The sequence below is a fragment of the Pecten maximus genome, chromosome 3 (assembly GCF_902652985.1).
Source record: "Pecten maximus chromosome 3, xPecMax1.1, whole genome shotgun sequence".
Lineage (NCBI taxonomy): Eukaryota > Metazoa > Mollusca > Bivalvia > Pectinida > Pectinidae > Pecten > Pecten maximus.
Window position 1 is genome coordinate 49,200,031 of NC_047017.1, and position 25,634 is coordinate 49,225,664.

The 25,634-nt window shown below is 36.1% G+C and overlaps 2 protein-coding genes across 4 annotated transcripts in view; one reads left to right on the forward strand and one right to left on the reverse strand.

The window, feature by feature from the left end:
- Window positions 1-12,760, reverse strand: part of LOC117324426 (PHD finger protein 10-like) — a 32,292-nt gene extending 19,532 nt beyond the window's left edge. The window contains exons 1-4 of the mRNA XM_033880274.1: window positions 12,630-12,760; window positions 9,000-10,291; window positions 8,698-8,825; window positions 7,067-7,150 (exon numbers count right to left, since the gene is read on the reverse strand). Coding sequence (XP_033736165.1) covers window positions 7,067-7,150; window positions 8,698-8,825; window positions 9,000-10,291; window positions 12,630-12,716 — 1,591 coding nt within the window. The 5' untranslated portion in view covers window positions 12,717-12,760. The remainder of the gene's footprint in view (window positions 1-7,066; window positions 7,151-8,697; window positions 8,826-8,999; window positions 10,292-12,629) is intronic.
- LOC117324427 lies at window positions 2,991-24,516 on the forward strand. 3 transcript variants are annotated; one of them, XM_033880275.1, is made up of 2 exons: window positions 2,991-3,050; window positions 18,821-24,516. In XM_033880275.1, exons 1-2 carry the CDS (start codon window positions 3,008-3,010, stop codon window positions 19,891-19,893), a joined length of 1,116 nt encoding a protein of 371 aa, XP_033736166.1. In that variant the 5' UTR covers window positions 2,991-3,007; the 3' UTR covers window positions 19,894-24,516. The 3 variants fall into 3 exon arrangements, with proteins under 3 accessions (XP_033736166.1, XP_033736167.1, XP_033736168.1); XM_033880276.1 differs by lacking the exon at window positions 2,991-3,050 and adding an exon at window positions 12,930-13,087; XM_033880277.1 differs by lacking the exon at window positions 2,991-3,050 and adding an exon at window positions 12,930-13,077.
- Window positions 24,517-25,634: the final 1,118 nt, after the last annotated feature.

Consider the following 25,634-nt stretch of genomic DNA (forward strand, 5'->3'; position numbering starts at 1 on the left):
TATTTAAAATTGATGTGTGTTCAAGAACTTCCTGAGAAGGAGGAATCAATCTTAAAATGTTTAAGTCCAAAATGACTGCATGTCAGCAATTTTGACAACCTACAAAATAAATTCGAGAAAGATTCTTCCAGTACTTCTCAAAAAATAGCAACAACAAGAATTCTTAGACATCAAATGACAAAGAGCAATTTGAATTGCTCCTCATTAGATGGTAATGAGTTAAACATTTGTATGGAACCACTGTACTTCAATTAAGTAAATTAAGCCATGGCCAACAGAGACAATAAAGGTAAGGAAGGGACAACAGACGAAATACAGGTAAGGATGGGACAACAGACGAAATACAGGTAAGGATGGGACAACAGTGGAAATACAGGTAAGGAAGGGACAACAGTGGAAATACAGGTAAGGAAGGGACAACAGTGGAAATACAGGTAAGGATGGGACAACAGTAGAAATACAGGTAAGAATGGGACAACAGAGGAAATACAGGTAAGGATGGGACAACAGGGGAAATACAGGTAAGGATGGGACAACAGAGGAAATACAGGTAAGGATGGGACAACAGTGGAAGTACAGGTAAGGAAGGGACAACAGTGGAAATACAGGTAAGGAAGGGACAACAGACGAAATACAGGTAAGGATGGGACAACAGTGGAAATACAGGTAAGGAAGGGACAACAGTGGAAGTACAGGTAAGGACGGGACAACAGTGGAAGTACAGGTAAGGAACGGACAACAGTGGAAGTACAGGTAAGGAAGGGACAACAGTGGAAGTACAGGTAAGGAACGGACAACAGTGGAAATACAGGTAAGGAACGGACAACAGTGGAAATACAGGTAAGGAACGGACAACAGTGGAAATACAGGTAAGGATGGGACAACAGTGGAAATACAGGTAAGGATGGGACAACAGTGGAAATACAGGTAAGGATGGGACAACAGTGGAAATACAGGTAAGGATGGGACAACAGAGGAAATACAGGAAAGGACGGGACAACAGACGAAATACAGGTAAGGAAGGGACAACAGTGGAAATACAGGTAAGGAAGGGACAACAGTGGAAATACAGGTAAGGAACGGACAACAGTGGAAATACAGGTAAGGAAGGGAACACAGTGGAAATACAGGTAAGGATGGGACAACAGACGAAATACAGGTAAGGATGGGACAACAGTGGAAATACAGGTAAGGATGGGACAACAGACGAAATACAGGTAAGGAAGGGACAACAGTGGAAGTACAGGTAAGGAAGGGACAACAGTGGAAATACAGGTAAGGAAGGGACAACAGTGGAAATACAGGTAAGGAAGGGACAACAGACGAAATACAGGTAAGGAAGGGACAACAGTGGAAATACAGGTAAGGAACGGACAACAGTGGAAATACAGGTAAGGAACGGACAACAATGGAAATACAGGTAAGGATGGGAAAACAGTGGAAATACAGGTAAGGATGGGACAACAGACGAAATACAGGTAAGGAAGGGACAACAGTGGAAATACAGGTAAGGAAGGCACAACAGTGGAAATACAGGTAAGGATGGGACAACAGTGGAAATACAGGTAAGGAAGGGACAACAGTGGAAATACAGGTAAGGAACGGACAACAGTGGAAGTACAGGTAAGGAAGGGATAACAGTGGAAATACAGGTAAGGAAGGGACAACAGACGAAATACAGGTAAGGATGGGACAACAGTGGAAATACAGGTAAGGAACGGACAACAGTGGAAATACAGGTAAGGATGGGACAACAGTGGAAATACAGGTAAGGAAGGGACAACAGACGAAGTACAGGTAAGGAAGGGACAACAGTGGAAATACAGGTAAGGAAGGGACAACAGTGGAAATACAGGTAAGGAAGTGACATCAGACGAAATACAGGTAAGGAAGGGACAACAGTGGAAATACAGGTAAGGAAGGGACAACAGTGGAAAAACAGGTAAGGAAGGGACAACAGTGGAAATACAGGTAAGGAAGGGACAACAGTGGAAATACAGGTAAGGATGGGACAACAGTGGAAATACAGGTAAGATATGACAAACAGAGGAAATACAGGTAAGACATGGAAAACAGAGGAAATACAGGTAAGATATGGCAAACAGAGGAATTACAGGTAAGATATGGCAAACAGAGGATATACAGGTAAGATATGGCAAACAGAGGATATACAGGTAAGATATGGCAAACAGAGGAAATACAGATAAGACATGGCAAACAGAGAAAATAATGGTACAGATTTAAATCTGTAGAGAGCTAAATTGGATCTGAAGTGATTTAATCCATTTAGTAGAAATGGAGGTTTTGTCCCCACCCTGGAAGGCAGAGTGACCAATCACATGATGGAAATAGGGGTAGGTGTATACCTATATTTAAACCTTTTTCCTTTGACATTAGTACATAAAAGGAGTTTGGTGCTTATTATTTGGAAAATCTATAAATGAAGGTGGCAGGTAAGGTCACCTCAAGATAATATTTTATTTAACTGTAACTGTTCATATATCCAGGATATGCAATGCAGGTCCTTTTTGCCTCTTGCTTTTTGATACCAAAGGTGTTAAACATATAATGCTTAATCCTCCAAATGACGCTCAATGGTGTTGGAAACTTAAACCAGCACGATTTTTTAATTGGCAGGAGTGAAGTACAGGTGTGACCACAGTTGAGATAATCATCACCTCATCCTGCTATTGTATTCTCTTACGAAAAAAAAATCAATAATTTGAGGTTTTTCTCTCCAGAATTTGATAGTTATTTCAAAAGACTTTTTCTCTAATTTTTAACTTGTATATGAATATCTTGGAATTAATATTAAATACAAAAAACTTGAATTTATAGAAAGCTTGTCTGTATCAGAATCATGCTGTCAGTATCCCTAACAACTGAACCCTACTGGTCAGTGATGGCCAATCAGAAGCCACTGTTTCCTCTATTACTGGCATTTGTTAATAGGAATGAGCATTGTGTTGACCAGCAGTGACCAATGACTTACCGTTACAACAGAAGAATGACTGCTGAATCCCAACATCACTTCAGCTACGACACACACGGTAAGAATAGCATTCTGAATTTTGTAAAATTTGCCTTTTCTTAGTTTTAGGTGTATCTAATATGCATTACGATATAACATTTTCTTTTATTACTTTTTAAATTTTATGCAAATGATACTATATGCCCCTTTCTGTTTTTGAGGCTAATGTGTAAATCGTGAAATTTGGTCCTGTTTTACTTACCTTATGTGTACATGGTACATTATGATGTAAAGTTTGTTTCTTTGCACTTTTTGAAATTTTTGTGTGCTTTCTTTTAATATATTCCGGATCTGTTTTTCTTTATGTAGAAAAGTCTGTCTCACTGGAGTCTTATAGAACTTAAACAAGAACTATTTTTCTTTATGTAGAAAAGAGCTTGAACTTGAACTTAAACAAGAACTGCAGTCCCATTCATAAGAATCTAATCTCATGACATCTCCTGAATTCACTTATGCATACTTATGATACACACATTGGCTTCAGCTTATATAACTTATGAAACTCCGAAATACAAATGTATATGATATTTTCCTGTATGAGTTCAGAAATGATATGCCTTTAATTTGGGCGTTACATACCTGAAATTAATAACTATCAAAATTCCTCGGGCAGGGGTATTTTTGTGTCATCAATTCTATAGCACACAATGATGATTCTTAGCTTTTCACAAATGATAGAAAAAGGTTATTCAAAGCATTAAAAACAACAAAACCTTGTTATCCCATTTAAAACAGGAGAGCATTTTACCCTAACAAATTAGTCAAAACAAGATAATTGTAAAAATTTTACCAATTTTTCCTGGTTTTAAAGAGAAAGTTGAAAACTGACATCTCCAGGAAACCGAAGTTTACGAAGGAATGACATACTATATCACTCCTGTTGTTATGACATTTAACGTGTGAAAATAAAGCTCATGGACAACAATGAGGAGATAGAAGGCCATCAAACAGTCAACACACTGATGTATACATCTGGACATCAAATGGTCTACATACTGATGTATACATCTGGACATCAAACGGTCTACAGACTGATGTATACATCTGGACATCAAATGGTCTACATATTGATGTATACATGTGGACATCAAACGGTCTACATACTGATGTATACATCTGGACATCAAACAGTCTACATACTGATGTATACATCTGGACATCAAATGGTCTACATACTGATGTATACATGTGGACATCAAACAGTCTACACACTGATGTATACATCTGGACATCAAACGGTCTACATACTGATGTATACATCTGGACATCAAATGGTCTACATATTGATGTATACATGTGGACATCAAATGGTCAACACACTGATGTATACATGTGGACATCAAACGGTCTACACACTGATGTATACATCTGGACATCAAATGGTCTACATATTGATGTATACATGTGGACATCAAATGGTCAACACACTGATGTATACATGTGGATATCAAATGGTCTACATATTGATGTATACATCTGGACATCAAATGGTCAACACACTGATGTATACATGTGGACATCAAATGGTCAACACACTGATGTATACATCTGGACATCAAATGGTCAACACACTGATGTATACATCTGGACATCAAACGGTCTACACACTCATGTATACATCTGGATATCAAATGGTCAACACACTGATGTATACATCTGGACATCAAATGGTCAACACACTGATGTATACATCTGGACATCAAATGGTCTACATACTGATGTATACATCTGGACATCAAACGGTCTACATACTGATGTATACATCTGGACATCAAATGGTCAACACACTGATGTATACATGTGGACATCAAACGGTCTACACACTGATGTAAACATCTGGATATCAAATGGTCTACATACTGATGTATACATCTGGACATCAAACAGTCAATATACTGATGTATACATCTGGACATCAAACAGTTTACATATTGATGTAAACATCTGGATATCAAATGGTCTACATACTGATGTATACATGTGGACATCAAACGGTCTACCTACTGATGTATACATCTGGACATCAAACGGTCTACATACTGATGTATACATCTGGACATCAAACCGTCTACATACTGATGTATACATCTGGACATCAAACAGTCTACATACTGATGTATACATCTGGACATCAAACAGTCTACATACTGATGTATACATCTGGACATCAAACGGTCTACCTACTGATGTATACATGTGGACATCAAACGGTCTACACACTCATGTATACATCTGGACATCAAACGGTCTACACACTGATGTATACATGTGGACATCAAACGGTCTACACACTCATGTATACATCTGGACATCAAATGGTTCTACATACGATATGTAACATCTGGATATCAAACGGTCCTACAAACTGATGTATACATCTGGACATCAAACCAGTCACATACTGATGTATACATCTGGACATCAAAACAGCAAACATATGAGTTATACATCTGGACATCAAACAGTCACATACTGATGTATACATCTGGACATAAAGGTCTACATACGATGTATACATCTGGAATCAACAGTCAACATACTGATGTATACATCTGGACATCAAACAGTCAACATACTGATGTATACATCTGGACATCAAACGGTCTACATACTGATGTATACATCTGGACATCAAATGGTCTACATACTGATGTATACATCTGGACATCAAACGGTCTACATACTGATGTATACATGTGGACATCAAATGGTCTACATACTGATGTATTATACATCTGGACATCAAACAGTCTACATACTGATGTATACATCTGGACATCAAACAGTCTACATATTGATGTATACATCTGGACATCAAATGGTCTACATACTGATGTATTGGTCAGGACATCAAACAGTCAACATACTGATGTATACATCTGGACATCAAATGGTCTACATACTGATGTATACATCTGGACATCAAACAGTATACATACTGATGTATACAACTGGACATCAAACGGTCTACATACTGATGTATACATCTGGACATCAAACAGTCTACATACAGGTTTGGTTTATTATGTAGGTTTCACAATAGAACAATACTTAAACTAACAAAATGATACATACATCTTAATTTTTTACATTATTATGAAATCGCCATTCCTCTACAAAGTACTGTGGACATTTACTTGGTGACAGCTCTATACTTGTTAAACAATATTGTAAAACAGAAACAAGCTTATTCAAGGAATTCATATTCCCCGCTTTTAAATGTGTCATTGTAGCTCGACAGAATGATAAAATCTGTTGAGTCATAATAAATTGCTTGAAATTTGAAGAAGAAGGTAAAGCCTTCCACAGAAATTATATGTTCATTTGAACACGTATTACGAGATAATGACAAAACCCTATCATGAATTTGGTTGAGCCCTAATACATTGAATCCTGTTCCTAGGTTTGAAGACTTTGGGAAAATATTTATTTAACTGCAAATAACAACATTTTTCAAAAATCAAGGAATGATAGCTCTGTTACTAAGTTGGCTTAATAATTGGATAATGTTTGTAGGAGTAAGTGTATTGGATAATGTTTGTAGGAGTAATTGTATTGGATAATGTTTGTAGGAGTAATTGTATTGGATAATGTTTGTAGGAGTAATTGTATTGGATAATGTTTGTAGGAGTAATTGTATTGGATAATGTTTGTAGGAGTAATTGTATTGGATAATGTTTGTAGGAGTAATTGTATTGGATAATGTTTGTAGGAGTAATTGTATTGGATAATGTTTGTAGGAGTAATTGCATGGAAACTCAGGAATCTAAATTTTTCGTTATTCAAGGGGCCATAACTCTGCCAAATAACATAAGGCAGAAGTGCCGATGAAACTTGGCCAAGCCCTTAAGGCATTTAACCTTGTTATCAAGTTTGAAGAAAACTCAGTCACAAACTGTCCTGACTTCCTGTATTAAGTTCTGTATGCACTCATTTACAAACAACAGAAAATTAGTACCACAAACTGAGTATCAATCAAATCTAACATCATAAGTTGGGAATTAGGAAAGGTTAAATCACAGATAAACAACTCACCTAGGTCACACTGTGTCTCCGTCACGGCTCCCTTTTCTCGTAGAAACATTCTCTCATTCATCTCCACTGGTCTTCTCTGTAGCTCTGATACCAAATCAAACAAAGCTTAATACACTTTTGTGAAAAATAAAAATCAATATCATTTTGCTATAATGGCAATTGACTGTTTACAACTGATTTAGTTTTGTTAGGAAATGATGAACTTCCCTTGATGAAAATGTTACATTATTTTTATGTGTAAAAGCTTTCATTATTAACTCCAAATGATTTAACTGAGGTCTTTCTTTCAGCCATCCTTATTCTATGCCAGTTGTTTTCACACAGGAAATCCTACATCTTTCACATCCCTCCAACCCAACCCCTGCCCACATACCCCCTCCCTCTCACTCTTCCACACCCCAACCTCATCCCTATCTCACATCCCTTTTACACTCAGCACAACCTCTCAAACTGTGTTTAAAAATATTTCCAATAGTACCAAACCTATGCCATCATGTCTAATGTTAAGTTAAGTATTTACTATTAGAAACGGATTAATATGAATTTTCTAAAACTTGTTACCGGATCCTAATCATGTATATTTTGTCTGTACTGTTGTAATCATTTGTAATATGCTTATTGTAATGAAATAATGTTAACATCAATTGACTGTTATAATCTCATATTTTATTTACCAGTATGTATTTTTTTTCAATATTACTGGTAATTATGGTAATGTCATTTATTTTCCATTAATTCTGGTAATGTGGCTTATTTTACATTAATTCTGTTAGCAGAATTAATTTTCCATCAATTCTGGTAGTGTGATTAAACTTCCATTAATCATGGTAATGTGATGATTTTTTCGACATCCTCTAACCTCACTGATTTTCCCACTAATCCTAAAATTATTTAAAATTTTCCATCAATTCCTGAAGTGTGATTAAATTTCTATTACTCCTGCCCTGCTAATGGGATTTATTTTCCAATACTTTTAGCAATTGTAGGGTGCTTTAATTTCCACTAATTCTGGTAATGTGATGATTTGTTTTTTATTCAACCAGGTAGTGTGATATTTTTTACATTCAAGTAGTAGGACTAATTTTCCATTATTTCTAGTAGTGTGACTAAATTTCTGTTCGTTCAGTACTGAGAATTATTGCTCCGGTTTAAACAATATAATTTCTATTAATATCGGCCATGGTAGTGTGTTTAAATTTCCATTAATTCTGGTAATCATAATGTAATTGTTGTTGATTTTTATTTACTCTGTAGTGTGATTTTTTAATTAATTTTAGTAGCAGGGATAATATACATTTGTATGTAATTTTTTAAATCAATTTTAGCCATTGTAGAGTGTTAAGGTTTCAGTAAGTCTAGTTATATGTTTTTTTAATTGATTCAAGCTGTGTTTTATCATTAAATTTTTCAATGTTATTTCCTTTTCAAACAAATTTGCAACATGAAATAGACTAGGTAAGGCTGACTGGTATGGATGCAGTACTTTAAATGTATGCTTTGAAACCTTCTTGTGACTAAAATGACAGTAACACATAATGTGTAATTAGTAAAAGAATATGATGAATGTTTGATAAAATGCCAAAACATGAATTTTAAAGGCTTGACAACAAGTCCTATTTTCTAGAATGTACCTGGATATTTCCTTTTAAAAGACTTGACACCGAGGAACTCGCTAATCTGCTCCTGTAGCATGTAGTACTCTCCACTGGAATCTTTGGGCCATTGGTACTCAAATACCTTTGAGGCTGGAAATGTATGACTACAAAAAATGTTTTCAAATTAAAAATAATATTTTAAAAAGGAGAAAGTTCAATCTAAAAGGTTTTGAATGATAAATCACTTAAGCACAATTATTGATTCCACTCAAAGGTATTATGACACATTAATTTATCATATTGAAGGGGAGATAACCTGTACAGTAAAATAAACTCACTGTTCTATTTCATCAGAGACAGCCTCCACATTAGCACTACTACCAGTACTGTTCTGGCGAGACCTTTTTGATGGTGTAGGGCCTACAGACACTGAACCTGTGTCTGCAATACTAGAGGCTGGGGTCGCTGGTCCAGGTGTATCATACATAGCATTTTCTGACTGTATTGATTCATCATCCACTTCCATGGGAAGCTGCAGGCTGTCAGTAGAAATTAGAGCACTTTTATAATTTGGACCTGTTTCATTGACATTATTTTCTTTCTTGGAACCAAGAGAAGAATCAGATGAGGCTCTTTTTAAAGTCTCATCCACTAAATTACTATTCTTACTATTCACCAGATCGTCTTGTTTGTCTGTACCATTGTCAGTCTTGCTCTGATTGCAGTTAGGCTCTGGTATGTTTTGTGATACATTCAATGTTTCTTCTTCACATCCTGCAGCTTCAGCAGCATGATGCTTTAATTCAGATTGATCAGTCATTTCTATATCTGTTGTGTTAAGCTCCTCTTGTTGATTTTCTTTTTCATTTGATCCTATCCCTGAAGTTGTGCAAATCAATGGATCCTGTTCTGGCAGAAGTTCTTTTGTAATTGGTGTTTGTTCTGTATCCTCAGACTGAAGAGCAGTGTTTAGATCTTCCTCTGTTTTCTGTGTTGATTCAGCAATAGAATCCACTTGGTGTGTCATTTCTGTACCACACACCTCTGTTTCATCTCTTACATGAATTTTAGTATTTGTCTCCATAATTTCATCTGTTATTTCTGTACATGGTCCTCCATCTTTGTCCGCTATTTCTGAACTAGCCTCTCTTGTTTTGTCTATAATTTCTGCACTTGACTTTTCAGATTCATCTGCTACCTCTGCACTAGACAACACAGTTTCGTCTACTAATTCTGTACTGGTCTCTCCTGTTTTACTGAATATTTCGTCACTAGGTCCTCTAATGTTGTCTGTTACCTCATCTGGCCCCTTTGTTTTCTCTAATATTTCTGTATCAGGTCCCTTTGATGGTCCCTTTGTTATGTCTAATATTTCTGTATCAGGTCCCTTTGATTTTTCTGTTTCTGAATTCTGTGATTGTTCCTGTTCTTTGTTTATTGTTTCTATTCCTACATTACATATTTGTTGCGTGGCAATTTGAGATTGCATAAACTCTTCTACACTATCCTTGGCATCTTTGTCCCCCTTAGAGAATCCACTCGATGGATCTTCATCTGTGCAATCCTCTGTGACATTTGAATCATTAAAATTCTTTTCTTTTTGAGCAGCAGTGTCTGGAAGTGTTGCGCACTGAAATACAGGAAAATAAAATAAATCAAATAGTTATCAAGGATATGGTCAGGTCAATCAAATTGGATAAGTTTATTTCCAGTTCAGGACTTATATGTAAAAATCCTCTATACCAGAATCAAAAAGTACATACAATGTATTATTATGCATGTTATATAGTAAGAAAATTGTATGACTGTAGCTCTGTAATTTAAAAAAAGTTGTTGATTTTTCCAGTGTCAATCTAGTTCATCAAAAGTCAAGATGACCTATAGTCATTGTGTTTCATCTGCCGTGCACAGTCCGTAAACTTTTCACATTTCAAACTTCTTCTTAAGTTCCAACAGTGGGACTGAGCTGTAACATAGTCCTGACCCAGTGTTTTTATTTTTTGGGTCGATCCGAAATCCAAGATGGCCACCATCTTGAAAAACACATTTTAAACTTCTTCTCCAGTTCCACTGGTACCATAGAGCTGAAAATTGGTAGGAATGTTAAGGAAGGGGAGCCAACAAAGTGTTGTTATATTTCAACCTCATAAAAACTTTGACATGACAGCAACAGTGGTTATTTTTTGTAACATGGTTTACCGTCATGTTTTCCTGAACATCACCTATTTCCAACTTCTTCTCAAGTTTATCCAGTGGAATTCAGCTCGTCCTTAACTGAAATGATTCTGAGATGGTTCTGACTAAGTGTTGTTAAATTTCAGTTCAGTCCAAAATCCAAGATAGCCACAATGGCAGCCATCTTGAAAAACACATTTTTTAACTTCTTCTACAGTTCCACTGGTGCCATTGAGCTAGAAATTTGTTGGAATTTTAAGAAAGGGGGCCAACAAAGTGTTGTTATTTTTCAGCCTGATCAAAGCTTCGACATGGTAGCCATGTTGGACAATTTGTAACATGATTAGGCAATCATGATTTTCCTGAACAACACCTAATATAATTCTCAAGCTCCACCAGTGAGATTCAGCTTTTTCATTCCTGAAATGATCCTGATATGGTCCTGGCAAAGTGTTGTTATCTTTTTTCGGGTCTGTTGAAAATCCAAGATGGCCACCAGTTCCATTGGTGATATGGTGTCTTCCCACTTTGCCAACATATCCTATTCTAACATTTGATTGGGGCACAGGTAGTGTAGTATTGTTATTGGGAGAACAATAGGTGCTAATTACAGGTAAGGCTATAGCCTGTTTCAGGAAAGTGGCTGAATGATTGGTGATCATTTACCTGAAAGTATATTTTACATGTCTTCTGTGCATTTATGCATGTACTACAATATATTATTATATGGTCTAGATCTGTTGATGTCAGATGACCGTTAAGACCTAGCTGTGGGCCTCTGTATAATTTGTTAACATTATTTACTGAAGTAAGATATCCAGGTATATGTAGTTCATGCCATGTTGATGACGATCTTATTGGAAAAGTGTTTTGTTATACTCCAACAATCACCTAGACTTGCAAAGTAATTTAATACCAAATAATATCTGATTGACAGTCGCAGTAAATTTGTACACTGGTGAACAAATAAGAACTCATGTACATAGATAAATACTAATACAATGACATTATTGTAACTGTTTAAAAAAAAACATTTTAGATGAGCTCTCTGAATTCTGTAGTTTTACATTACACACAAAAATGGCGTGTAAGTTATAACCAGACATAGGTAAGGGTGGTGGCTAACCCGTGTAGACTTATTCCAGGTGAGTCTTGACACGGACGCCCAGATTACATGTGCGTTGCCATTCAGACCAAACCTTCGTTGGCTTGTTAACTTTTCTCAAATTTCGTACACAAGTTTTTTTGTCAATTACTCATGATCAACACCAGTCATTTATTGATATCAACTAGTTGGCAAAGGATTCCGTTATCATATTTGATGATATTTAATATTTATGCTGGCGTAAAATGGTATCATGATCCACCTTAAATCTCAATGTATTTGACATTGCAATGATTGGAACATGTATATTTATTTCAGTTGTATAAAAATATATTAAAAACTGTCGTAAGTGAATTTCTTTATTCGGGATATTTGGTACGTTGCCTGTTGTGTCTGTTGTTCAAATATATTTTTGTTGGATCAAAACATGTATTACTAACGGAACATTTCTTTGTTCGCGTTCCAAATAGCAAATGAGAATTTTTATCAGGATATTGCGACAGTCTGAAATTTTAATGACAATAGTAACGCACTACGCTTCCATCCTTCAAAAGCGTCATCCGGGAAAAAAAAGTTGTTGTGAACAAAGAACGGGCGTTATTTTGTGTACATCCTTCATAAAAAGGGACTTTAAGTTCCTACTCAAATGATCAGGAAGAAACCGTAAATGTTTAAAATTGTGCATTACCTCTGTTTTTGGTATATCGTCGCTCATTTCATCAATAATACTCTTTTCTTTGTCGTTTTCGATTTTGCCGGTTACAATGTCGGCCATTGTTGCAATAATTGATGTTTTCAACACAAAAGAGTTCGAAAAACCTCGTTTTCTTCAATATTTTGTTTATGGTGTAAATGAATATCAACTCGTTACTGAAAAATGAAAATATGGTTATAAGAAATGTCAAGAAAACAATAGCTGGTTTCACAACGTAATAATATTATACAAAAGCGATATAGTCCAATCGTACCACCATTCAGGGGACATAACTCTCAGATCGAGACTGTCCATCGCTGCAGGCTGGAAAAGGTCACGGAATACGGGACACTGGCTACCCAGTCACACCCGGCGTTGCGGATGGCTCGCGTGAGCTTTGGGGCATCGCCTGGCTACAGCAGCGCGTCGCCAAACTAGACGGGTGCGTTAAGGTCTGCTAAAATTCCTGTATATTTCTGGGTAGTCATTTAGACAATTATTTGTTGTCTTGTCTGGGTTAATATCCTAATTTGTTAACACTTTTGTTTACATTTTACAAAAGATTTTAACCATCGGGATAAAAATACAAATTATAAATATGTTTAAACTATCAAAAATGTCTAACCGATGATATATTCGCTTTAATTTATATTAAATGGCATTAAATTGTAGGGTAATCATGGTGATTGCATGCTTAAACAAGAGTTTATTATTTTATTTTTAATAATTTTAAAAAAATAAGCGCACCTGGAATATTGGTATATAATATATATTCGCTATATCATTATACTTAGAAATATTTTGATGTTAGTGCCAATATTTTGTTGAATAACATACACAAACATCCTCCTTGCCAACCCCTACAGAATCAATTGAAATAGTTATTTACTAAGCAGTGACATATCGTCAAGATAATTATTTTAAAAAGGTCATAATTTATTACTAAACCTTCGTAAATGTATATTACCGTAAAGTATTTACAAATATCTATATTCACCTCTATATGTGGATATCTGCTTCATATGAATTAGCTGTGTATGAATTCTGCATGCTCAACACATCCTGATAGAGATCCACTGAATAATTTCCATCATTGAAATATAACCCAAATTAGCATCCCCTCGAACGTCTAGATGGTGTCACAGTACTACATAACACCTCACAAATATCTGTAATATCTTAGGTCGAAGTTGACTTTCTTTGTGGTGTATTGCAACACCCAGGACCTTTCAGCACAATTTCCACAGTATATGTAATTGTTTGGCGTTGTGATCCTTGTAATTATTACATTCTTAAATCAGACTTTTATTTGATGTTGAATCTTCTTGTCTATATAGATTGTGAAATACGATTTTGTTATTTTCAAAATACCATTGGTATTTTTTATGATTCAACTAACATGTGGAACTATGTTAAAATCAACACATACTGTTTAAATTAATTTCAATAGTATCTGTTTGTGATCCTTAAAAAGATCTTTTATCTTGTTCCCGTTTGTGAAAATGATAATAATGTGCATTAACAAAACCAGTATGTAAAAAAGAGACACATACATGAATTATATTACACCCACATTTTTTAATGTCTTCCCGGAAACGAAAGTACAGCCATGTGTCGGTGACTTCGGCTCGATGTGTACATGTCGTGTTAGTATCGTTTCCCCAGACTGTAATATTGTTGTACGGTTGAGGATTACAATAGGCGAAAGATGTCAAATCAGTACCTATCAAACTTCACGCGACCGATGTATATATATATATATATCAAGTTCTGTGTTGTGTTTTCTGGGCTGTGACTTAGTTTGGATTCACTTAATAAAAATGTGTCCCTTCCCTATTTTGTTTTTGTAAGAAAATCTCCAATACAATCCCCCGGATGGACCATCCCTACCTCATATCCACACTTCTCAGATCAGAGCCCGTAGCAGAGATGTGTATTTTCGTTTTTTCCCATGCATAATAATCTGCACCATTTTAACGATAAAAAAGGATATTTTTACATGCATCTCTTGAAATCCATTTGTAAAATTCACGTAAATGGAACATTTGCCCTGCTAGTTGGTTTAAAAACGTGCAAAATGATATCCTTTTTCTATTATTTAGAAGAGAGATTTATTTTATGTTTAAGCCATATATGTTTGACACGTATGTCAACCTTAGTGGGGACGTCTGGAATATTAATTAGTATAAATAAAATTGTAACGCGAACTTCCGCTATAGCCGCCGACTGGGTAGGTGTGACAGCCAGTATATTGACTGGTACAGTCTGGCTTCCCGACACAATCTATCATCCTCATGACCATTCTAGCTGGTCAATGTCTGATGAATCATGTCAGTCTTACGGTCAGCCATCTAGTTCAGTCACGCGCTCACGTCTTGACCATCATAGACATTTTATTAAATTTAGACACAGTTTATAGGTATATTGGGCCTTCTCTAGTACATTTTCAGATGTGTTATTTTTACCGAAAATGTGTAATATGCCAGGGAAAGTCCAAACACACAGGCCCCTGTGGTGAAAACATAGCTTTCAGTCTGTATAGACCAGACTAAACATGTATTTCTAACAAAAGACGACATATTGCAGATAATTGGCAGTAATTGTATATATTAGTATGCATATTGATTGTCATCCAGAAAAGTGTTCAGTTAGCAGTTTCTGAACTTCTTGATTTCATGTGTGGAAGTGGTGTCTGTGTGTTTGCCTACGTGTATTATATGTCATTGCTCTGCCTATGCATACACATGATATAATGATAAGCGGTCTAGTGTAGGTAATACAATAAACTTGATACACTACCTTACATATTTGCCTGATCTACAACCTTTGATTTTTGTATAAATATTTTTGGACTAGATTTGTGTCCCAATAGCAATAATTTAAAAACTTTTTGAACAAAAAAAACTGAATAGATTCCAATCTATTTGTAGGTGTTAAACAACCACGGATGTATTTGAGGTTAGGTTCATAAATCAGACACTGGCTGCAATTCAGAGTTTATATTCTTTATGGAATTGAGTTTGGAATATCATTATATATGTTTTTTCTTTTGTTTTATTTCGGTATATGATTGACATTTGAGAAAGTGATTGACAAAACTTGATGAATAATTAAATTAGAAATATCTGATATATTTGATCAACATGAACATGTTTTTGTAAGGTGTTAGTTGTGTTGTTCATGTATCAATAAATACATATGTGTATACTACTGATACTTTAATAACACGCTGAAATGATATACTGTTGTTCATGTGTCAATAAATACATATGTGTATATTACTGACGCTTTAATAAACACGCTGAAATGATATACTGTTGTTCATGTATCAATAAATACATATGTGTATACTACTGATAAATACATATGTGTATACTACTGATACTTTAATAAACACGCTGAAATGATATACTGCTGTTCATGTATCAATAAATACATATGTGTATACTACTGATACTTTAATAAACGCGGTGAAATGATATGAAAATAATCATTGCATGAAAAATAGACATATACACTTATAAAGTATACATAAAGTATACAGACAAACATTGATGTTATTCATGCAAATATACTTAACTTATCATTGGCAATATTCAGAAACTAATACAACTATTCGAAAAAGGTTTTGTATAGACACAGAAAACAAAATAAAACAGGCGAGGCAAGCATGTGGGTGATATTTAATATTTACATATGTCAAAAATATTGCTCATGAAACATCAAGACAAGAATATTAAAATAAAGTTATTTTCTAAAAATCAGACTGATGTTTCGTGTGTGTGCTCGACATTCTAAAATATGGCTAAGCCAGTGGTCAACCAATGACCAAGTTTGAGAATCATAATTAGGAATTATCTTACAGCTGCATGTTAAATAAAGAGTATGATATATGTCGCCAAATATAATATGCAATGTAACACGTGAATGTAAGTTGATTTTATATGATGATATTTAACCGTGTAATCTATTCCAACTGCAGTTTCAAACTACCTTTTTGTAAATTTCTTACTAAATATGCATGTCCTATCAGTCGGTGGTGAACAAGCGACCCGGTAGGTGTGTACAAAAGCGCATATTATTGAGAATGTATGTCAAGGCCAAATCCTCGATCTGTAAACGATACATGTATGGCTGTTTGACATCGCGTCTGTCTGCATAAAAGGCATGTCTAGTGCATGTGTGCGTCAGTCAACTGTTAAAAATCAAAGGGAAGTAACTTTTGTCAAATACTGGCTGTTTGACGGGGACGGCGAATCGTCTATTGTCGCTTTCTGTTATATACATTTTATTATGTCTTCTGATTGTCAAAAACTATTTTAAAATCACCCCCATAGCCGAAATAAATAAATAGAAGTCTAGTTACTTATTCACTAGGGCATGTTCATTTCCTGTGTTAATAACTGGAACCAACGGGTGTAGGTTTAACTTTATTTTATCAATATAAACACCTATGGCATATAACAGATAAGACACACGTTAGTGGAAACATTACACAACTTCTCTCTTAAATCAATGTCTGTGTTCAGAAATGCATGTTAATGAATAAATAAATCGTTGAGCAACCCCGTCTTTCTGGTGTATGTATACCGTTTATGGTCTCACGGTCACCTGTCAGGTGTTGTGTGTACCGATAACACATTGTAATACATTACAAACCGTCTTTCGGGTTCTGACCCGACCCACATCTCAATGAGTCAAAGATCTCTCTTTTTTTTCTTCTGAAATGAAACATTTCGAGAATGTCCTCTCTCCCTTGTCGTTATAATGATATAAATCCTGCTCCGGGACCCAGACTGCGCGTTCTTGACAAACGGATATTTCTTACCTCCCGAACAAGATGCTGAGTGTGACAACAATGGAAGAGAATTAAACCCGGGTGGCGAATCGATCGTCCAGAATTTATTTTCAACACATTCAATTATCGGATTTAATTATGAAAAGCTTTTATTTGAAATCACAGGATGTACCTTACACGAAAAATGCATAATTTATTGAAAGAAATATCCTCGATGCCGTACATTCTTTCTTCAAGTAATTACGTCTTCCGCAAAATAGGGATGGCGATATAAGGTAGTGTTATTAGAAATTAATTAATGTCTTTGGAAGAAAGCTTAACATTTTGAAAGAATTTATTATAATAACAAATATATAATCAAATGACTGACTAAGAATCTAATATCATTTGGATTGCCATTAGCTACAGGAACCTTACTTCGCTAGTCCGTACGTATCAGAAACTATGTTTGTACGTTCAAGGGGACCCTTATGGCACGTCCATGGTATGTACGCTTAGTAACAAATATGTTAGTTAAATTTGATTAATCTACGGAGTTCTCGTGAATTGTAATAAGCTACAACATATGTATATATATGTGTATTTTTTTTATCTTTAACAATAAAACGTACTTATTATTTTCTGTTTCAATTAGTATTTTGATGAAAATTTAGGGAAAAAACATTTTTCATTATGCAAGTACACGAGACATCAAAAATCGTATGCCGATTCAGAAATCCTACACATGAGAATAAGGCCGAGTAAAAATTCCGACAAAGCCTCTATTTCTGTACTTTCGGGATAAATAATACATAGGTATAAGCAAGCTTACACTAAGTTTAAACATTGTTAAACGCAGCGAGGAAAGTCATGGTCACTTTAAAAAGGCCAGATTTTGCGTTCTTGATGCATATAGCGACTAAAGGCATCGTCCGAGATTGTGCATGTATTGTGGTAGTAATAAACATGAACGCGTGAATAACATTAATTACTATGCGATCTTAGCATAGTTCCGTGGCCTTAAATCGTTTTAAATATTACTGTATTAATTAGGAAATGCTTGGGTAACAGCTTGAATCCGAGATTTCAAGTGTTTCTGAGCTTATTTATATGCTTTAGTTTTCATGTTGCGCGGTCGTGTTGGCTAGAAGGAGTCTTTGGTAACAGGATGATATTGAGAGACCGAATAGGTCGTGAAATGTCGGAGAAATGGAGAAAATCCTCATAATGAGATCTATACTGCATCATCTTTACATCGGAGTATTTCCTGTAAATAATCACTTTGAAGCACATATTTGAATTCTTCAGGTATAGGTATTACGAATGTATTTAAATGTCTGATGTTAGACTGAAAATTTGAAGTAGCGGTGCTGGGCAGCAATTAATCATTATTCTCTTATATTTTCAGGAATGTCTGCGGCACATTTTGAGGATAACACCAGCATTTCCAAGTTGATGGCCGGGGCACTTTTAATGGATAATGAATGCAATGAACTTCCGTTTACATGGCCTGACAACGCCGTCACTTCGTCGTCAAACGTCAAAAATGAGCGGGAAACCAACAACTTCCCGCCAAATGTTGACTGTTGGCAGATGCAAAACCACACATCAGCATTTTCAAATAACTACCCGTATATTCAACAACCGAATAATGGATACGTCCAACACAATGGCAGCTTAAATACAACCACCACCACCACCACCAATGGCGACCAAGGCCATGGTCAAAATGGACTCGTGTCCGGCAGTAGTGCATTAAAGCCAGTGCAGGACCAATATCGTCATAAGTACGGCACTTACGGTAACGAAAAGTATCCCGACTATAATATAGCTGTGAAAGCTGAAACGTGTGATACCAGTAAGTGGAGTCCATGTGCTGTTAACTCGACTCCGAACTTCGATCAGTCCAGAAATGTCCATAGTAACGTACTGGGCGAACAGTTCTCACCCAAGTCTTTCAAATCCTTAGATAATGGAGTCGGAGGAGGCAGCATTGGCGGTAAACAGACGCCAGGAGGGTCGTCAGCAGACCTTTCCGGGAAAAAGAGACCATTCGAATTAGTAGAATCGGACGACAGTGATTCGAAAGCAAGCGGAACGGATGGCAGCCAAAGCGGCGGAAACGGAAGTCGACCTGATTGGCAGTGCTACTGCGCACCTGTAGATATCAACGTCAACCAGATGATCACCAGCGGCGTGACAGTGGCTGGTTACAAACCAAGGAAAGTGATATGTAAACGGAAAAAGGCATGCGTGCCCTCGGAACAGAAAGATAACGGATACTGGGAGAAAAGGAAGAAAAACAATGATTCTGCTCGGCGTTCCAGAGAGGCGAAGAAAGAGAAGGAGCGCAACTTTTACAAACGTGCGCTTGAGTTGGAATATGAAAACCATTGTTTGAAAGAGAGAATTGCCTTTCTTGAAAGAAAACTAGAACTTTCGATGCAACAAAATACTAATTTTAGTTGCACTGACGCATAGTGTTCCTGTATATATATATACTTGTGTATACCTAGATTTATTCCAAAGACGAGGTCGTCCATTTTGGAGGACACGCTCCTAAAATGGCATTGGTCACCGATATATACTACGTTATTCGCGAGAAGTGTTTATGTAAGTAGGTATATATATAGAGAGACAAGTGTTCATTATTGTTTAGCTTTTGTACGTCCGTCCACAAAGAATTGAGACAGATATCAAAAGAAAGTCGATATGCTCGGGCGTATTCTTTCTGATGGATGGCACTAACCCTTTCTATACATGTTTTAATATTTTCTATCCAACATGGCATCAAATGCTGTGTTATCCTAGATTTTTTTATTCTTGTGCTCTCTGCCTTTTTCCCTAGAGTCTTTGTACCATTTTGGCGAGGATTTGTGTGTTTTAGTAGACGATATGTGGTAGCCCTAGGTATCCTTTTCATATCGAAGACCTTCATTCCTATAGTGTAGTTAGATGTTTATTGTTTCCCAATATTACCCTTTGTGAATGGAAGTTCAAAACTTTCCTTGTCTTTGCATCAATTCATGTATTGCCCATGTCGCTTTCCGTATTTGTGATCGTGCACGCGACTGTGTGTTTAAGCCAAAGTTTTAAAAACTTATATGTTCAACTTATGCTTTTTAATGTTTGTTGCTTTTTAATAATGTATTTAAGATACAAGTCCAACTTATAAATCTGGCGTTTACTTTTATATTTACGATGTTGAATCGCATATTTAACATGTAAGATTTGTTTTTGTTAGATGTATTATAGGTGCTATCAAAGATACCAGGATGTATGTTTTGAGTTGATATGCTAAAATACCATTTAAAAACGAGCATGGTAATGTTTTTTTTACATGTGAATAGAGAATTAGGAACTATATTGTTGTTTTACGTAGATCTTTGACCCTTTTAGTGTTCAACTTGCAATGTACGTTTTAAATGATATGCACATATGCATATTTAACCATTTCCCAACTAAATGAATGTAATATTAGAATATTTGAATTTTTGTTATCAAGATACATATTATATTAGAATCTGTACGTTTTGATAGATATTGATTTGGTATACAGTACTGTAGTTGGAAGGGGGTAATGGGGATTTCGACTTGATTATTCGTGTATGTCAAATAATATTCAATGCAATGTTAAACTGGCAACAACTTTTTACTCACTGGTAAGTATAAGAATGAAATCGAAATAACGTCATTTGTTTTAAGGCGTATCACATTCAATGTGTTAGAATTGAATTTGAGAAATCTGTATTAAGGTTGGGACACGGTTGAATTGTGTTACTATCATTTTACATTACATGTATTTGATTTTGACTGTCCTGTACGGGGGAAGTGTTTTGTTTTTTTCTGTCAGTTCGCCTCTTATCTTTTAGTTGTACCAACATCTACAGGTGATGTTTAGCATAATATGAACTGACACACTTAGCCGAAAATACCTTGTCGTGTTAAACAGTCTAGAGCCTCATTTATTTATGAAGAATCAACAGTATACATATACTACAATGTTCAGTCGCCTTTCGCTGAAGTCAAGGCCACATCCATTCGGCTCAAAGTACCGTCTTAACTGAAAGTTTTAGGTCATTTCATTACTGAATCCATTTCCCATATTAGATAGTTTCCAACCAGCTAATGTGTAAAGTAAAATAGCTGTTTATCACAGAGGCGTTGGTGGTTGTGACACTTTCATGTGAGAGAGATTAATGTTATGATACTGTTGATTATTGATTTCATTATGTTATATTAATATCATGAAATTTGGTTGTCGAATGTTGTTTAGCTATGCATGTAGCTTATGTTTCATTATTGTTTTTACCAATTATGCCAGATGCGAGATCGTGCTGTTGACACATTCTGATCCATAGGTTGAGTTATCTCCCTTCGTCCATAATACTGCAGTTTTGGCACCTGTCATTATAATTGCTTTGGTAAGTAAATGGCAATGTATCTTCAAGACGGCAGCAACACAGTTTTTTTTAGATTGTATATGAGCCGTGTGTTAGCCCGACGTAAATGTTACTGCCGGTCCTGACACCCCCTACTTACCACTTGTATATAACATGATAATGTGAAGCTAAATATATCGATTTTCTAGTCATGTTTGTATTTAGTTACACCAGTACAGGTCATAATTAATGTGTAAAATAATCATTATACCCGACCTAAATCAACTTCATCGACGGCCGAGTCTATGACTGGCAAAAATCAGACAAAATGAAAAAAGGTTAAAATGAGAAAACTGAGCACTGTTTGACACGCATATCTTAAAGAATCATAATTCGTTACTATTGGTTTTAAAAGACAAAATTTTGTTTAAATGACATCATCAACCGAAAGCCCATCAACATCTCTCTTCTTTATGCGGCGATTCTTTTAGCACTCATAAATACATTTTCAGAAAGCCAGTTAGTCGCGTGTTATATTAGTAATCTGTACAGGAATAACACGTGTTGTTAAATTGATGAGGTATACACTCTCAGTTAAGGTGACATCATGACATTGGGTACCTTTTGCAAGTGTGACGTCAACAGAAATTGTGATGTCACGCGACGTAAGGTAAATTAATTTTTTGATTTAAGAAAAGAATGTTGATCTTGGGTACACAGTGTGTTGCACGTGTATGTAGTGTACATGTATAGTGAGTGTACGAGTATTAGCTCTCATAGCGTTAACTGAAGTAAATACATTTGTAAACATGAATAACGTTGACGTAACATACTTCCATGCATAGTTATTCCAAAGTCTCATTCGCGTGGGTCCGTTCGTCGTTTTGTGCTGTTTCAACCTTGGACGTTTTAGAAGTGTTTTATTATTTTGATAACTCCGCAATTAACATGTTATATACTGCCAATCCACGTAATAACCTTCCCTGTATGTGTAGTTTATATATGTGTATAATCCCCATTCGACACTACCCAGAATTGTCGCTCTGTACACTGACATTGAGCAGGACGACAGCTCTGGGGAGAGATTGCTAATTGTGGTGTTCCTCTGTCAGGTGAGACTACACCAGGTGTTCCGAATGCCTTGGACACGTGACTTATAACACGGTTATACACCAGGTATTCGGAATGCCTTGGACACGTGACTTATAACACGGTTACATGTCATGGGACACATACATGTATCCATTATTTTAACCTGTTATATATATCAAATATTTCATTCTTGCTTCCTCCACTTTTTTCAGTTTTTTTATTTTATTATGTTCATTCCATTTTTAATTCCAGTATATCTGTAACCAGACTTATGTTGCTCTGTGTATGATTTCGATACCTGTGTACCCGTGGTAGATAACCTCAGATTAAGATACAACTTAAAACAATGCTAAAAGTGTTTATCGCTAGCGGACTTCTTTAATTGTATTCCCAAGCACACACAAAAAAAACAACGAAGAAAACAATACCTATGGCAGTGCTTTAAATGTAGCGATTTCCCCGTAATTAGCCTAACATAATCTACCTGGCTCTCTGGAGTTTTTTACCATTGTTTTCGCAATTTCATGCATCAGACATTTTGAATATCGTGTAAATTCCGGGGCATCCTTTTCTCCAGCGTAGTTTTTCACGGTGATTTAAATAAGCGAACTGAGCACGAGTATAAAATTTATAAATCTTAACACAAAACTTTATAGTAAATGTATGCCCTGTATTTACACTCTGTAGTATCATAATATCAAATGCTGCATGTTATTACATGTTACGTTACTAACAGATGTAAGAAATCATGTTTTCTGATTCAAATATTGTACTGATGAAAATAGTGCGTTTCAGCTTTTCAGTTCAGCTTATATGTTTACATAATGCGTATATAATCGGAGTTGGACCTGATCCTGCCAGCCATTTTATCGCATTCCCTTGATACTTTTCACTCATAACTATCTCCCCTTAAACGTCGTCTATGCCGACGATGCCAAGGTTACGGCAGTATGTTAAAATATATTGACCATGTAGATGATATCGCGACTGCCGTTTTCATTAATTTACCACACAGAAAATTTCATGCGGATATCGAGAGAAAAGCTTATAACGAACTCTGTAAATCACAGAGGGGAGATATCTTGTGTTAGATTTGATGACTGTTGTCGCCATCATCTTGTGAGATCGTGTGTTCAGGATAGAGACTGATCTAACCCTTATTGATTTCTAAAACACCCATGACCGCGGCTCCTTTTTCCAATGTCTGGATGTTGCTGTTTGTCCTGTTTGGCTTCGTCGATTTAATGTTTTTCGTTTAATTTGAATAAAATAAATTGATTTCTGTTTGGTGTAGAGCTAACTAATGCCACCGAGTCTGAGTCTGTGGCACTAGTTCATTATGTCATTAAGTCTGTGTCTGTGATACTAGTTCACAATATCACTGAATCTGTGTCTGTGGTACTAGTTCATAATGTCATTAAGTCTATGTCTGTGACACTAGTTCACAATATCACTGAGTCTGTGACACTAGTTCACAATGTCACTGAGTCTGTGACACTAGTTCACAATATCACTGAATCTGTGTCTGTGGTACTAGTTCATAATGTCATTAAGTCTATGTCTGTGGCACTAGTTCACAATATCAATGAGTCTGTGACACAAGTTCACAATATCACTGAATCTGTGTCTGTGGTACCTTTTCATAATGTCACTGAGTCTGTGACACTAGTTCACAATGTCACTGAGTCTGTGACACTAGTTCACAATGTCACCGAGTCTATGTCTGTGACACTAGTTCACAATATCACTTAGCCTGTGGTACTAGTTCACAATGTCAGTGAGTCTGTCTGTGACACTAGTTCACATTGTCACTGAGTCTGAGTCTGTGACACTAGTTCAAAATGTCACTGAATCTGTCTGTGGCACTAGTTCACAATGTCACTAAGTCGGAGTCTGTGGCACTAGTTCACAATGTCACTTAGTCTGTCTGTGACACTAGTTCACAATATCACTGAGTCTGTGTCTGTGGCACTAGTTCACAATGTCAATGAGTCTGTGGCACTAGTTCACAATGTCACTGAGTCTGTGGCACTAGTTCACAATGTCAATGAGTCTGAGTCTGTGACACTAGTTCACAATATCAACGAGTCTGTGTCTGTGACACTAGTTCACAATGTCACTGAATCTGTAACACTAGTTCACAATATCACTGAGTCTGTGGCACTAGTTCACAATGTCACTGAGTCTGTGTCTGTGACACTAGTTCATAATGTCACTGAATCTGTAACACTAGTTCACAATATCACTGAGTGTGTGACACTAGTTCACAATATCAACGAGTCTGAGTCTGTGGCACTAGTTCACAATGTCACTGAGTCTGTGTCTGTGACACTAGTTCACAATATCAATGAGTCTGAGTCTGTGACACTAGTTCACAATATCACTGAGTCTGTGGCACTAGTTCACAATGTCACCGAGTCTGTGAAACTAGTTCACTGTATCACTGAATCTGTGACACTAGTTCACAATATCACTTAGTCTGAGTCTGTGGCACTAGTTCACAATGTCAATGAGTCTGTGACACTAGTTCACAATGTCACTGAGTCTGTGACACTAGTTCACAATGTCACTGAGTCTGTCTGTGGCACTAGTTCACTGTATCATTGAATCTGTGACACTAGTTCACAATATCACTGAGTCTGTGACACTAGTTCACAATATCACTGAGTCTGTGACACTAGTTCACAATATCACTGAGTCTGTGACACTAGTTCACAATATCACTTAGTCTGAGTCTGTGGCACTAGT